Here is a 13,658-nt window from a genome sequence, read left to right on the forward strand (position 1 = left end):
AAAACTTCTTGAGGGACGTTGTGCACTTTTTGGATGGGGAAAACCTATTAAATTAGCGACCGTCATCGCTTCGACGAAATAAATTTTTGAAGTGAAAATTTCTTTAGAGACGTTGTGCAGTTTTTGGATGGGGGAAAAGTATTGAATTAGGGATCGTCATCGCGACCGTTATCGTTTCGACGAAATAAATATTTAAATTGAAAATTTATTTAGTGATGTTGTGTACTTCTTGGATGGGGAAGAAGTATTGATTTTGCGACCGTCATCACTTCGCTGAAATAAATTTTGTACGTATATAAATTATGTGTATACATATATACATAAATAGCATAGGGCATACGCATCGCGTATATGATATAGGGATAGCACTTCTTTTTGGATGGGGAAAAAGCATTGAGCTCGTAATTTATATACTATAAGAAGTTTTCACTTCTGTCGGCACTCCCACGAGTGCCTTCAATTTTTTTTTTTTATTTTAAACAATAAGGATACACCTAATCTACTAGATTAATCAACATTTTTTATTTAACCTAATTTTCCTAAAATTGTTTGTAATCTAGATGTTACCTGGTCCATCGTAGCTTCTATTTTTTGACATGAAATGGCCACTTCTTTGTTGTGGCTACACAGCATGGCATTGACTCTGCTTTTCACTAACTGCTCACATCGTTGTTGTTGCTACAATGCATAACACCAACTCTCCCTCTCTCTCTCTTATGACACTACAGCCCAAGTCAGACCCTGGCCTCTCCAGCATCCGCTTCCAAGTATCTCTGTCCCTGGTTGCTCTCTAGTTGTCCATCCTTAATATCTCTTTCACACCCATTTTCACTTCGTCTATCCACTTCTTCCTTGGTCTTCCTACTGTCTGACAACACACCATAATTCCGCTAAGCGTTCTACTAACTTCGATGAACTGTTCGATGATGAAAGAGGGTACCTGGAACACATAGAACTTACTTCAGGAGAAATAGGTCCAGATATTACAAAGGAAGAAATAATACATGCGTTACAAACAATGAAGAACAGGAAAAGCCCAGGACCTGACATGCATCCTATCGACCTTTTAAAAATTATAGATGAGCAGCATATTGATGTTTTAGTGGTACTCTTGAACAAAATTTATAGCTCAGGCACATTACCCAAAGAATGGTTGACGTCGATCTTTATTTGCCTCCCTAAAAAGAAAAACGCAAGAGAATGCAGCGACTACCGCACCATTAGTTTGATGTCCCATGTGCTAAAGTTGCTACTGAAAGTCATCCATAACCGAATATAATATCATAAACTGGGCATAGACATTAATGATACGAACTTTGGGTTTCGCAAAGGTCTGGGAACTCGTGAAGCTCTTTTTTCACTTAACATACTTATACAAAGGTGCCTAGACGTCAATCAAGATATACAGGGTGTAACAAAAATACAGGTCATAACTTTAATCACATATTCTGAGACCAAAAATAGTTCGATTGAACCTAACTTACCTTAGTACAAGTATGCACATAAAATAAGTTACAGCCCTTTGAAGTTAGAAAATGAAAATCGATTTTTTCCAATATATCGAATACTATTGGAGATTTTTTATTGAAGATGAACATGTGGCATCCTTATGGTAGTAGTATCTTAAGAAAAAATTATAGTGAAATTTAGACACCCCATAAAATTTTTATGGGGGTTTTGTTCCTTTAAACCCCCCAAACTTTTTTGTACGTTCCAATTTAATTATTATTGTAGTACCATTAGTTAAACACAATGCTTTAAAAAAATTTTTGCCTCTTAGTACTTTTTCGAAAAGACAGTTTTTATCGAGATATTTTGCATATTTGTCAAATCCACCACATATTTGTATATGGCAAAGTACGATTATGGAGACTTGATAATAATAGGAAAATTTATTTGTGATTTACATTTTTAGGTATATTTTGAACCATATTAAAAAAGAAGCCACATCTCGATAAATAGTACATTGTTTACCGGGTAGGAAAAGCTTAACATTCCTGGACGACTGTGAAGATTGCTAAGTCGAGGCGCAAGCCGAGACTTAGCAACACAGAGTCCAGGAATGTGGCTTTTCCTACGAGGTAAACATACTATTTTTCCGCAAATCGTTTAAAATTCGACAGATATTGATTGATTTAAAAAAAAAACGCGATAATTTTATTCCCAAATAAATGGTGCTTTGAAATTCCTAATAAAATTACTTGGGTTACTATGGAAACGTATTGAGGTTGAATTTTGTGTTTTCTATCATTTATGTAGAACACTAACAACTGTACGGAAATATCATTTCCTTACAGTAAGGAAATGACATTTCCTTACAGTAAGGAAGTCCTGACTTTTTCTTCAAGAAATTTTGACAGGAATGTCAAAATTTCTTGAAGAAAAAGTCAGGACTTCCTTACTGTACGGAAATATCATTTCCTTACAGTAAGGAAATGACATTTCCTTACAGTAAGGAAGTCCTGACTTTTTCTTCAAGAAATTTTGACAGGAATGTCAAAATTTCCTGGCGATTTGCGGAAAAGGTGCTTTATCTAAAAAATACAAAGAAATAAAAAAGTTTTAAAAACACTGTGTTTAACTAATGGTATCGCAGTAATAGTTTAATTGGAACGTACACAACCATTTGGGGGGTTTAAAGGAACAAAACCCCCATAAAATCTTTATGTAAACATATTAGAAAAGAAGCCGTAACTCAATAAAAACTGCCTTGTCGAAAAAATACTAAGAGCCAAAAAAGTTTTAAAAAAATTGTATGTAACTAATGATATCACAATAATAATTTAATTGGAACGTACACAAAAGTTTGGGGGGTTTAAGGGAACAAAACCCCCATAAAATTTTTATGGGGTGCACAAATTTCACTATAATTTTTCTTTAAGATATTGCTGCCATAAAAATGCCACATGTCCATTTACAATAAAAAATCTCTAATAGTTTTCGATATATTCGAAAAAATCGATTTTCATTTTGTAACTTCAAAGGGCTGTAACTTTTTTTATGTGCATATTTGTACTAAGGTAAGTTAGGTTCATTCGAACTATTCTTGGTCACAGAATAGGTGATTTAGTTTATGACCTGTATTTTTGTTACACCCTGTGTATGCGTGTTTTATTGACTATAATAAAGCATTCGACAAAGTACAACATGAACAATTAATGCATGTCCTGGAATCAAAGAAGTTGGACTACAATGACCTCAGGATTATATCGAATTTATACTATAAACAACGAGCAAAAGTACGTGTTAACGACCAGCTGTCAGAGGAAATTGAAATCAGACGTGGAGTGAGACAGGGATGCGTGTTGTCGCCAATTCTTTTTAATGCCTACTCGGAAGAGATCTTGAAAAAAGCTCTTGAGGGTGAAACAGCTGGAATAAAGGTAAATGGAGTTCCCATTAACAACATTAAATATGCGGATGACATATCTAATGTTGGCTAAAAATCTTAGCTAAAATGTTGGGGATCTTCAGAGGCTGGTGACCAGAATAGCAGAGTTTGGACAAGAATACGGGCTAACAATGAATGTCAAGAAGACAAAGTTTATGAGAATATCTAAAACTCAAAGAAATAACGAAAATCTCTTCATAAACGGATCTAATATCGAACGAGTCGACCAATATGCATACCTTGGAACAATGATCAACTCCACATGAGATTACTTACAGGAAATCAAAATCAGAATAGAAAAGGCTAGAGCAAATTTTAACAAAATGAGAAAAGTGCCCTGCACAAGAGATTTGAAGTTGGAGCTAAGAGTTAGGTTGGCTAGGTGCTACGTTTTCTCGACTTTGTTTTACGGAATGGAAGCTTGGACCTTGAATGCTGCATCAATGAAAAAACTTGAATCATTGAAAGAAAATTGAAATATCTCGGACATATTACACGTGGAGAGAGATACAGCTTGCTCCAATTGATTATGCAGGGAAAGATTCGAGGAAAGAGAAGCATAGGGAGACGCGGAATATCGTGGCTGCGCAACCTGAGAGAGTGGTACGGATGTACATCAAATGAACTTTTTAGAGCAGCCGTCTCTAAAATACGAATAGCTATGATGATTGCCGACCTCCGCCTTGGAGATGGCACTTAAAGGAGAAGAAGTTCTACTAACTAAGCCTTGCATAACTTCTCACATTACACAAACTCGAAAGATTTAGTCATCTTGAGCCTTCGCATCTGGGGTTGATTGACAAGAAGCTGAAGTACTTCATGGTTGGGATGTTTACGGAGCCTCTCTTCATGCCTCCTGGCAACTTTCTTAATTTCATTTGGAATAGATTCGACTTTAAGGTCCTACAGGTAAGGAGCACCTACAATATTCCTTAGTATTCTGTCTGGAGCGTTGCTAAGTTTCTATAATTGCTTTTTTTGGTACAGCCCCATAATTGTTGTAGGCCATAGGTCCACAACGGTTTAAATATCTGCTTGTAAATCAGTACTTTGTTCTGAGTGGACAGTTGAGAGTACCTACCTTTCAGTCCATATTCCTCTCAGCAGTGTGGTGTTGCTTAATGCCCTGGTCTTGTTACGATGAGGAAGTTAGTACAAATACATATATATTTTTGTACTTTATTTTCAACTGTTCAGTTTTCTTTTTTAACATGTTCCTTTCATTTGAGTTTGATGTCCAGATTTAAACCTAGGTATTTCGCTGTTTTCTTATTAGGAACAATTATTGGGCGGGAACAATTATAGCTTCTTCTTCTTAGGGTGCCTGTCCGTTCCGAACGTTGGCGATCATTCTGGCTATGATGACTTTATTAGTTGCTATACGGAATAGTTGTGTTGAGGTCTTTCTATACCATGCTCTCAGGTTAGTAAGCCGGGATATTCTTCTTCGTCCTGGGGCCCCCTTTCCTTCAATTTTACCTTGTAAAATGCACTGGAGCAGCTAGTATCTGCCTTGATTTCTCATTATATGCCCCAAGTACTGCAGCTTACGGCCCTTCACGATGTTGACTAAATCTGCGGTTGTGTTCATCCTCCGTAGTACTTATTCATTGGTGACTTTGTCTGTCCATGGTATCTTCAGGATCCTTCTGTACAACCATAGCTCAAATTATAGCTAACAAGTGATAATTGATTTTCTTGTTAATAACAATAATATGAACTGATATCTGCTCATCAAACTTTATACGCCCCTTTTTGACCAGCTTTCTATGCCATTAATAATTGCATTTTGTAAGTTTATCGTAGATTCTTCTATAGTTACTCCTATTGTCAGGACTGCTGTGTCATCAGCAAATGTAGCTATTTAAATATTTTCTCTCTCCGGAGTACCAGATGTATACAAAAGGTGTTGTACTAGTACTGGTCCAAGAATTCTACCTTATGGAACCCCTGCGTTTATTTGCTAATAATAATGACATGGAACCCCTACGTTTATTTGCAAATAATAATGACACATTTATAACAAATACAAAAAAAATATTTAAATAAATTATCAAATATTGAAGTTAATCCAAATGACATGGAACCCCTACATTTATTTGCAAATAATAATGACACATTTATAACAAATACACAAATACACAAAAAAAATTTTTAAATAAATTATCAAATATTGAATTTAATAAAACTAATGTTTTAATAAGTCTTGACATACAGAGTTTATTTACAAACAAACGTGAGATTAGATAAGATTTTAAAAATAATCAAAACAAAATTAGAGAATGATAATACATTGACAACTAGGAAAAGTCCATATCATCATTAATTATGTTTCATTTTTGTAGTATTACGTGTAAAGTTGAGGACAAGAGGCATAGGCAGCAGTTAAGAACTTTTTATAGGTAAGAACGGTGTGTTCCAATTTTGCTAACTGCGTTCTCAGAGTTGTTTTGCAAACTGTTTCTTGTTTTATTGTTTTTACAGGATTTCTGGCTGTTGTTTTCATTGTGCTACGTGATAATGATTATAACACAAATTTTTGTATCGTGTTGGGTAAATGACGTTGTTCATTCATGTGTATTAAATTTTTATTCAGTCGAACTTAAGTAAGGGATAGCTACGGGGCCTGAGATTTTTCTAGTTCATTAGTATTTTTATTCTACCTTGATTTTTGTTTATCTCAAAAACGTGTAAAAATACACTGGTTAGTTAACAAATTAAAGCTAAACTTGTATTTACATATAGGTATATTCAGTATGTTCAGTGGAATTCGGATGATTTGAACGATATATCTATTTCTAAATTTCTTTATTCTAGCTTTCTGATATATTTCTGTTCTATACCCTTTCTGTTTTGCTGTTTTATTGCTATTGTCTTATTGCTATTAACATTAGTCCAGGGCGCATCTGTTTTGAGATGGACTTTGAGAGGTAACTCATGTTTTTTTGCAGAAATTGCTTGGAATTAACTCATATAATAATAACTGCGTTATCGTCCCACTCAAAAAGGTCCGGAACATTGTTTAAATAATCAAAATGTCAAAAAATGAAGGATAAATTCGATTTTTTTCTTCGTTATTTGATTATAACTTTAAAAGTATTCATTTCCGAGAAAAGTTGTGCTGTGAATATTTACGACTGTTCCGTCTCATGTAATAGCTGGATTTGATACTTTCTAATGTACGAGACAGCGGAGACACATATCCGAAATATTTGCACCCTGGCTCATGAAAAAGTGTTATGTGTTCTTCCACGATCGATTGACGATGAAACTTCGTACCGTTTTTTACTTGAGCTAAAGTTTTGTCTTTGTGTCGGTACCTTTCTTCTGTTACCGTTGTTCTCTCTGAATATATTTGTTTTTGTTTTCCATATCAATACAGCTTATCACGACTTTTCTGGGACCTCTTTGATTTAATAGAGATTGGCGATCATCCAGAGTCACTTTTTGAGATTTGCTACACATCTTGATCTTGCTACACAAGACAATTCATCAGAGTGTCACATTTGCATTCTGCAAGATCGAAACGTGTAGTTTTACTTTTGTCCTCAAAGCATTGAATTCTAAAAATAAAAATGTATACCATTTTTATTCAGTTGCAATGCGAAGGCAAAACAATCTTATTTTTCACTTAGAATACGGAGCGCAGTCCAGCACTATGAATCGACGATTTTCGACTCTTATTGGAGTCTCATCGGAGAGACGTAGGCCTGCTGCTCCATACTCTAAGTGACCAACATAGAGAGTCTATCCGCCACACCGCAACTGACTAGCGTCATCTTTCAATTGAAAGGCAAAGTTTTTCAATCCTAATAGCGACATTAATAATATTGAAAAATATTAAAAATGTTACTAAAAGATTTTTAAATTGACACCTCCCAAGGCTTCTACAATATACAAGCCAGATGGATGCTGCAGTGAAGACAAAAGGGAAGGAATTCTACACTTTGCAATTCACAACCCCCGTCTGCAGCTTTTTAATTGCCAAATGACGCTAGTCACCTAATCCATTCACGTCAGTTGCGGTGTGGGGGATAGACTCTCGATGTTGGTCACTTGAAGTATGGAGCAGCAGGCCTACGTCTCTCCGATGAGACTCCAATAAGAGTCGAAAATCGTCGATTCAGACTGCTGGACTGCGCTCCGTATTCTAAGTGAAAAATAAGATTGTTTTGCCTTCGCATTGCAACTGAATAAAAATGGTATACATTTTTATTTTTATATTAGTATTACTCCTATAGAGTAACTAGGTCCATTTTCCGTTGGAACCTTACCAAGCTGCAGACGGGGGTTGTGAATTGCATAGTGTAGAATTCCTTCCCTTTTGTCTTCACTGCAGCATCCATCTGGCTTGCATATTGTAGAAGCCTTGGATGTGTCACCAGGGAAATGGACCAATAAGTTTTCAATTTAAAAATCGTTTAGTAACATTTTTAATATTTTTCAATATTATTAATGCCGCTATTAGGTTGAAAAACTTTGCCTTTCAATTGCCAGATAACGCTAGTCACCTAATCCATTCACGTCAGTTACGGTGTGGGGGATAGACTATCGATGTTGGTCACTTAGAGTATGGAGCAGCAGGCCTACGTCTCTCCGATGAGACTCCAAAAAGAGTCGAAAATCGTCAATTCAGAGTGCTGAACTGCGCCTCCGTATTCTAAGTGAAAATTAAAATTGTTTTGCCTTCGCATTGCAACTGAATAAAAATGGTATACATTTTTATTTTTATATTAGTATTACTCCTATAGAGTAACTAGGTCCATTTTCCGTTGGAACCTTACCAAGCTGCAGACGGGGGTTGTGAATTGCATAGTGTAGAATTCCTTCCCTTTTGTCTTCACTGCAGCATCCATCTAGCTTGCATATTGTAGAAGCCTTGGAGGTGTCATCAGGGAAATGGACCAATAGGTTTTCAATTTAAAAATCTTTTAGTAACATTTTTAATATTTTTCAATATTATTAATGTCGCTATTAGGATTGAAAAACTTTGCCATTGAATTTTATTTTTGTAAAATTCACTGTTTTGCCTGTTCTTAAATGGTTTCATAAGTTTCATATATTTATTTGTCATGATAGGCTAAATAAATTCAATTTAAAAGCTGAATAATTCTTGTATGTTAAATTATTGGAATTGAAGCCTTTTTCCATATTCCCTCCAATTTAATTGCAACCTGTTCGGCAATACCGGAAAATTCTGGCTTTCTTGATGAGTTTTTATCCTCAATCAACCAGAAAACTTCATCACTTGTTCATATTTCGGTAAAACATTTTTAGGTATATTTGGTGGTACCAAATATATTTTGTGGACCGCCCCAAAAATGGGGCGGTCCACAGCACATCTTGACTTTATTCCCCACGGCCCTGGTTTATGTATTTTAAAAATCTTTAATTTACAAACAACAATAATAACAAAGTAACGCATCGCACCAAATATATGCGAAAATTACACGCACGAAGTCACAAAGCGGGAAATTTCAAAGGGGTTGGGGAGACTGAAAAAACAAATAAAACTTTAAATATCGTTTAAATCTGCAATTGACAACATTTTAAGTTTTCTTTAATTGATTTTAGATCGAGTTAGCACATATTTTATTCCAAATAATATAAATTGAAATTTCCATAAAAATCAGATATTTAATAAAATTCAAGGTCGTTGGGGAGGCAGAAAATTCGTTTAGAAAAAAAATTAAAAGTACATACTAATATGCTAAAAAATAACACTAGCAACTTTTTCACACTATTACATATAACATTTCCAACTTTTATTTTTTCGATGCACCCTAATGTAGAGCTTTTTATGAAGAATAACGTTTTTTCGATAGATTAATAATAAAAAAGTTAAAAAAAACAAAAAACAGTAAAATTCTGTATAAAAGGTATATTTAAAATCCCTCAAAAGGGCCACATCAAAATCACATAACTAGTTTTCGACTGGTTTACCAGTCATCATCAGTGCTTACGTGCAATGTACATGCTAACCACCAAGATATTATTTAACAAAAATATGTGGGTCAAAGCCGAGTAAAAGTAGTCCGTCAAGGAAACATTGGTTTAAAATGCTACATTAAGCTAGGATGTTTAAAATATTTAGCTAATCTGCCCCAGGTAACATCTGAGCTGTGGATTTGACTTGTTCACATGTTGAAAGTATGACGGTAAGTCACTTGCCGGATGGATAGGGATGGACTTGGGATTTTAAATATACCTTTTATACAGGATTTTACTGTTTTTTGTATTACATGGTATACAGCCAACTACAGGAAAACTTTTTCCTTGTGGATTTTTTAATAAGAAAGTTCTCATAGGTTCCAGCTTACGTAGACTCGTATACTAACGTATAACTGATAAATATTTTTATTATAAATATTTTATTTAAAGATAAATTTAAATAACCAGTAGGAAAATGACACGAAAAAGAGAAAAATTAAAGAAGCAGCCCCCATTCTACTAAGAATCCCAATATTCCAGTATTCCCAATAATAGCGGATGAAAAAGGTGAAACGCACGTCTTTAATCGTACACAGAAGCAAACAGAATAGTCAGAATTTGATGTATCATAGTGCATAAAACATCCACCCTCAGATCTTTTCAGCCAAAGCATGTCTGTTGCATAATTTTTGTAGTAGGTATTGCGTGTAAAGTTGCGGACAAGAGGCATAGACAGACAGCACTTAAGACCTTTTTATAACTAAGAACGGTTTGTTCCAGTTTTGCTAACTGCGTTCTCAGAGTTGTTTGCAAACTGTTTCTTGTTTGATTGTTTGTTACAGAAAATGACTGTTGCTTTGATTGTGCTACGTTTTAATGTATATCAGTGGCTAAGTTTATCAACCTCAATTTTGATAGCACATAAACACCTTGGCCACCTTCAACACAATTTTCTTAATCTTTTTTGAAAATTATTTCCGGAGTAGAAATCAAACCATCAAATATTTTTTAGGTAAAAATATAATTGTCATTAGTCATTAAAATCATATGTGGCTTAATCCCACATAAACATAACATTTAACTTAGACATGCCACAAGAAAAACAGTTTCAAAACCCTATGACTTTTATATAAACATAGATTTCCCCTAGGTTGTGTAATTAACAACTTTATTATTTCTTCAAAATAGCGATTATTATTAAAAAAGAATTTTCTACACAGCAGTTTAAAAAAAAATCTGGATAGAACTGGAATACAAAAATAATTATGCAAAACGAGAAAAAAGCATCGCGTTTTTACTATCATTTTTGAGAATTTTTATATAGTCCAGAAAGTCACTGCGCATCCGTTAGGAAAAATATTCCGATTCGGATTTTTTGCATAATCTTCCTCAAAAAGGACTCCTTTTAACAAATTTGCATGTTGCCAGGACCAAAAGTGGGTCAAAAATTTTTTAAACGTTTTTTTTTTGTTTTTTTCCTAAAATTATTTTTTTTGCATGGAACAAATTTTTTTTAGGTTTTTTGGATCATTCCAAACAGAAAAGGTCTTTAGTGACTTTTCTCTAAAGTTGATAGTTTTTGACATATAATGCGATTAAAAATTTAAAAATTGCGAAATCGGCCATTTTCAACCTTCAAAAACTATGTGAAAAACTTAAAATTTGAATGTTGCCAAGGTAGGTAGATATTCTTTAAACATCAATTGATGAAATCCCGAAGAGTTTTTTGCAATACATTATTCAAAACTCCTTTGTTTTTTAATTTCTAATCACTCGTTCGCGACACTATTTTCCACCGTTGCGTTGCATGTGTATACAGTATGGTGCAAATGAAAGGAATAAATTCGTTATTTCGTAAACCGTCGACTTTAAGGAAAAAACCCGAAACAGGTTGATTTTTATTTTTAAGTTATGATATTGTGGCATATATGGTATACTAGTGACGTCATCCGTCTGGGCGTGATGACGTAATCGATGATTTTTTAAAATGAGAATAGGGGTCGTGTGGTAGCTCATTTGAAAGGTTCTTCAATTCTCTATTCAGTAATGTAAACATTTACATAGTTATTTATACAGGGTGTCCAAAAATTTTTTATTATATTACGAATACGTGTGCCAAATATCTCGAAAAAATATTTAAAATTACAGCCGCAATCTTGGAACGCGTTTTCGCTACCTGTTGATCGCTACTGTTTCCTCTTAAAGTTGCCGGTTTATGAAATATGTAACGAATTTATTCCTTTCATTTGCACCATACTGTCGGTGGAAAATAGTGTCGCGCACGCTTGATTAGCAATTTAAAAACATAGGGGTTTTGAATATTGTATTGCAAAAAACTCTTCGGGATTTCATCAATCGATGTTTATAGAATATCTACCTACCTTGGCAACATTCAAATTTTAGTTTTTCACATAGTTTTTAAGGGGTAAAAATGGCCAATTTCGCAATTTTTCAATTTTTAATCGCTTATATGTCAAAAACTACCAACTTTAGAGAAATGTCACCACAGACCTGTTCTGTTGGGAATGATCCAAAAAACCTAAAAGAACTTTGTTCCATGCAAAAAAAATAATTTAAGGAAAAAAAACAAAAAAAAACGTTTAAACAATTTTTGACCCACTTTTGGTTCTGGCAACATGCAAATTTGTTAAAAGGGGTCCTTTTTGAGTAAGATTGTGCAAAAAATCCGAATCAGAATATTTTTCCTCGCGGATGCGCAGTGGCTTTCTGGACTAATACGAGATGTTCATAAACGTTATTTTTAAATATGTTTTCGGGAATATTCATTTCTGCTTGCTGAGATACTTTGTTACTAATTGCACACGGAACTTTCTATGGGAAAGTTATTTGCTAGTATTATTTTTATCGATTTTTTCTGTTCAAATCTTCTGGATCAAAGGCTGAAAAATAGGAATTGTTTGAATTTTCCACAGCTGGAGATTTTCTAGGTATAAACATCTTTCCGGTCATATTTCTACAAAAACCCTAAAGAGCTCGCACGTCGACTATTTGTATCTTCTTCTTATGGTGCCTATCCGTTACGGATGTTGGACACTAACATGGCTATTCTGACTTTGTTGACTGCTGTCCTGAAAAGTCCGGTAGTGGTTAAGTTAAACCATTTTCGCAGGTTATGCAGCCTGGATATTCTTCTTCGTCCTGGACCTCTTTTCCCATGCACTTTACCTTGAAGTATGGTCCGAAGTAGGTCATATCGTTGTTCATTGCGCATTATATGGCCCAGGTATTCCAGTTTGCGACGTTTTTTGGTTACGACTAGTTCGCGCTCTTTACCCATTCTATGTAGAACTTCTTCGTTGGTAACTCTGTCCATCCAGGAAATCCTCAACATGCGTCTATAGCACCACATCTCAAATGCTTCGAGTCTCTTCAGTGATGCTTCAGTTAAGGTCCATGACTACACGCCATATAAAAGAACGGAGAATACGTAGCATTTTAGTAAACGAACTTTTATTTCCAATTTTATATCGTGGCTGTTAAAGATTTTTTTCATTTTGACGAAAGCTGATCTTGCCTTCTCGATCCTTATCTTAATTTCCGTCGATTGGTCCCACTGTTCATTTTAGTTTGCACCCAAATAACAAAAGTTGGTGATTTGTGTTATAGGTTGTTGGTTAACTAGTAATTGACCAGGTGGTATCCTATCTTTGCTTATAACCATGTATTTGGTTTTTTTGATGTTAAAATCAAGCCCAAACCTGCTACTTACTTCTGCCACCCTGGAGACAAGTGTCTGCAGACCTTCAAGACTGTCTGCAAAAATGACAGTATCATCAGCGTATCACATAATGTGCTCTGAATATATATTGAACAATAATGGGGACAATATACATCCCTGTATTTTTATAGACAAGACGAAAACGGCGGGTTCGTTGAAAAATATATTCCCATAAGATTTTTTGCATAATCACATTCGTGAGACACCTCAGAATAAGGTTCAAGAAGTCGCCCACGCGAAAAGTGGTCCAAATTTTTTTTAACAATTTTTTTTAATCAAATTGCGAAAATAAATTGTTTCGTTTCGAACAATTTGTTTAGGTTTTTTGGACCATTCTGGACAAAAAAGGTCTCTTGTAATTTTTCTCTAAAGTTGATAGTTTTCGAGTTATAAGCAATTTAAAATTTGATAAACGCGAATATGGCCATTTTTAAGACTTAATAACTCGGTTAAAAATTATTATTATGGAAGTCAGAAAGTGACTAATATAAATCAAAGTTTAAAGCCTCTGAACAAATTTGTGTCATTAATTTATTACTAAGCTGTTATTTTTAGTTATTAACAATGAGCGGTAAGATCGTGTTGACGCGGCTGTAA

The 13,658-nt window shown here is 34.5% G+C and overlaps 1 protein-coding gene across 6 annotated transcripts in view; it reads left to right on the forward strand.

Annotated features, from left to right (window-relative positions):
* The window catches only part of LOC114328397 (uncharacterized), a 635,699-nt gene that overhangs the window by 515,939 nt on the left and 106,102 nt on the right, over window positions 1–13,658 (forward strand). For 3 of the 6 annotated variants that reach the window (XM_050652458.1, XM_050652459.1, XM_050652456.1), the window contains exon 7: window positions 5,737–5,793. The exons of the other annotated variants lie outside the window; for them this stretch is intronic. In XM_050652458.1, the coding sequence (XP_050508415.1) occupies window positions 5,737–5,748 (12 nt within the window). In that variant the 3' untranslated portion in view covers window positions 5,749–5,793. The remainder of the gene's footprint in view (window positions 1–5,736; window positions 5,794–13,658) is intronic. 6 annotated transcript variants of the gene reach the window in all.

The sequence above is a fragment of the Diabrotica virgifera genome, chromosome 5 (genome assembly GCF_917563875.1).
Source record: "Diabrotica virgifera virgifera chromosome 5, PGI_DIABVI_V3a".
NCBI lineage: Eukaryota > Metazoa > Arthropoda > Insecta > Coleoptera > Chrysomelidae > Diabrotica > Diabrotica virgifera.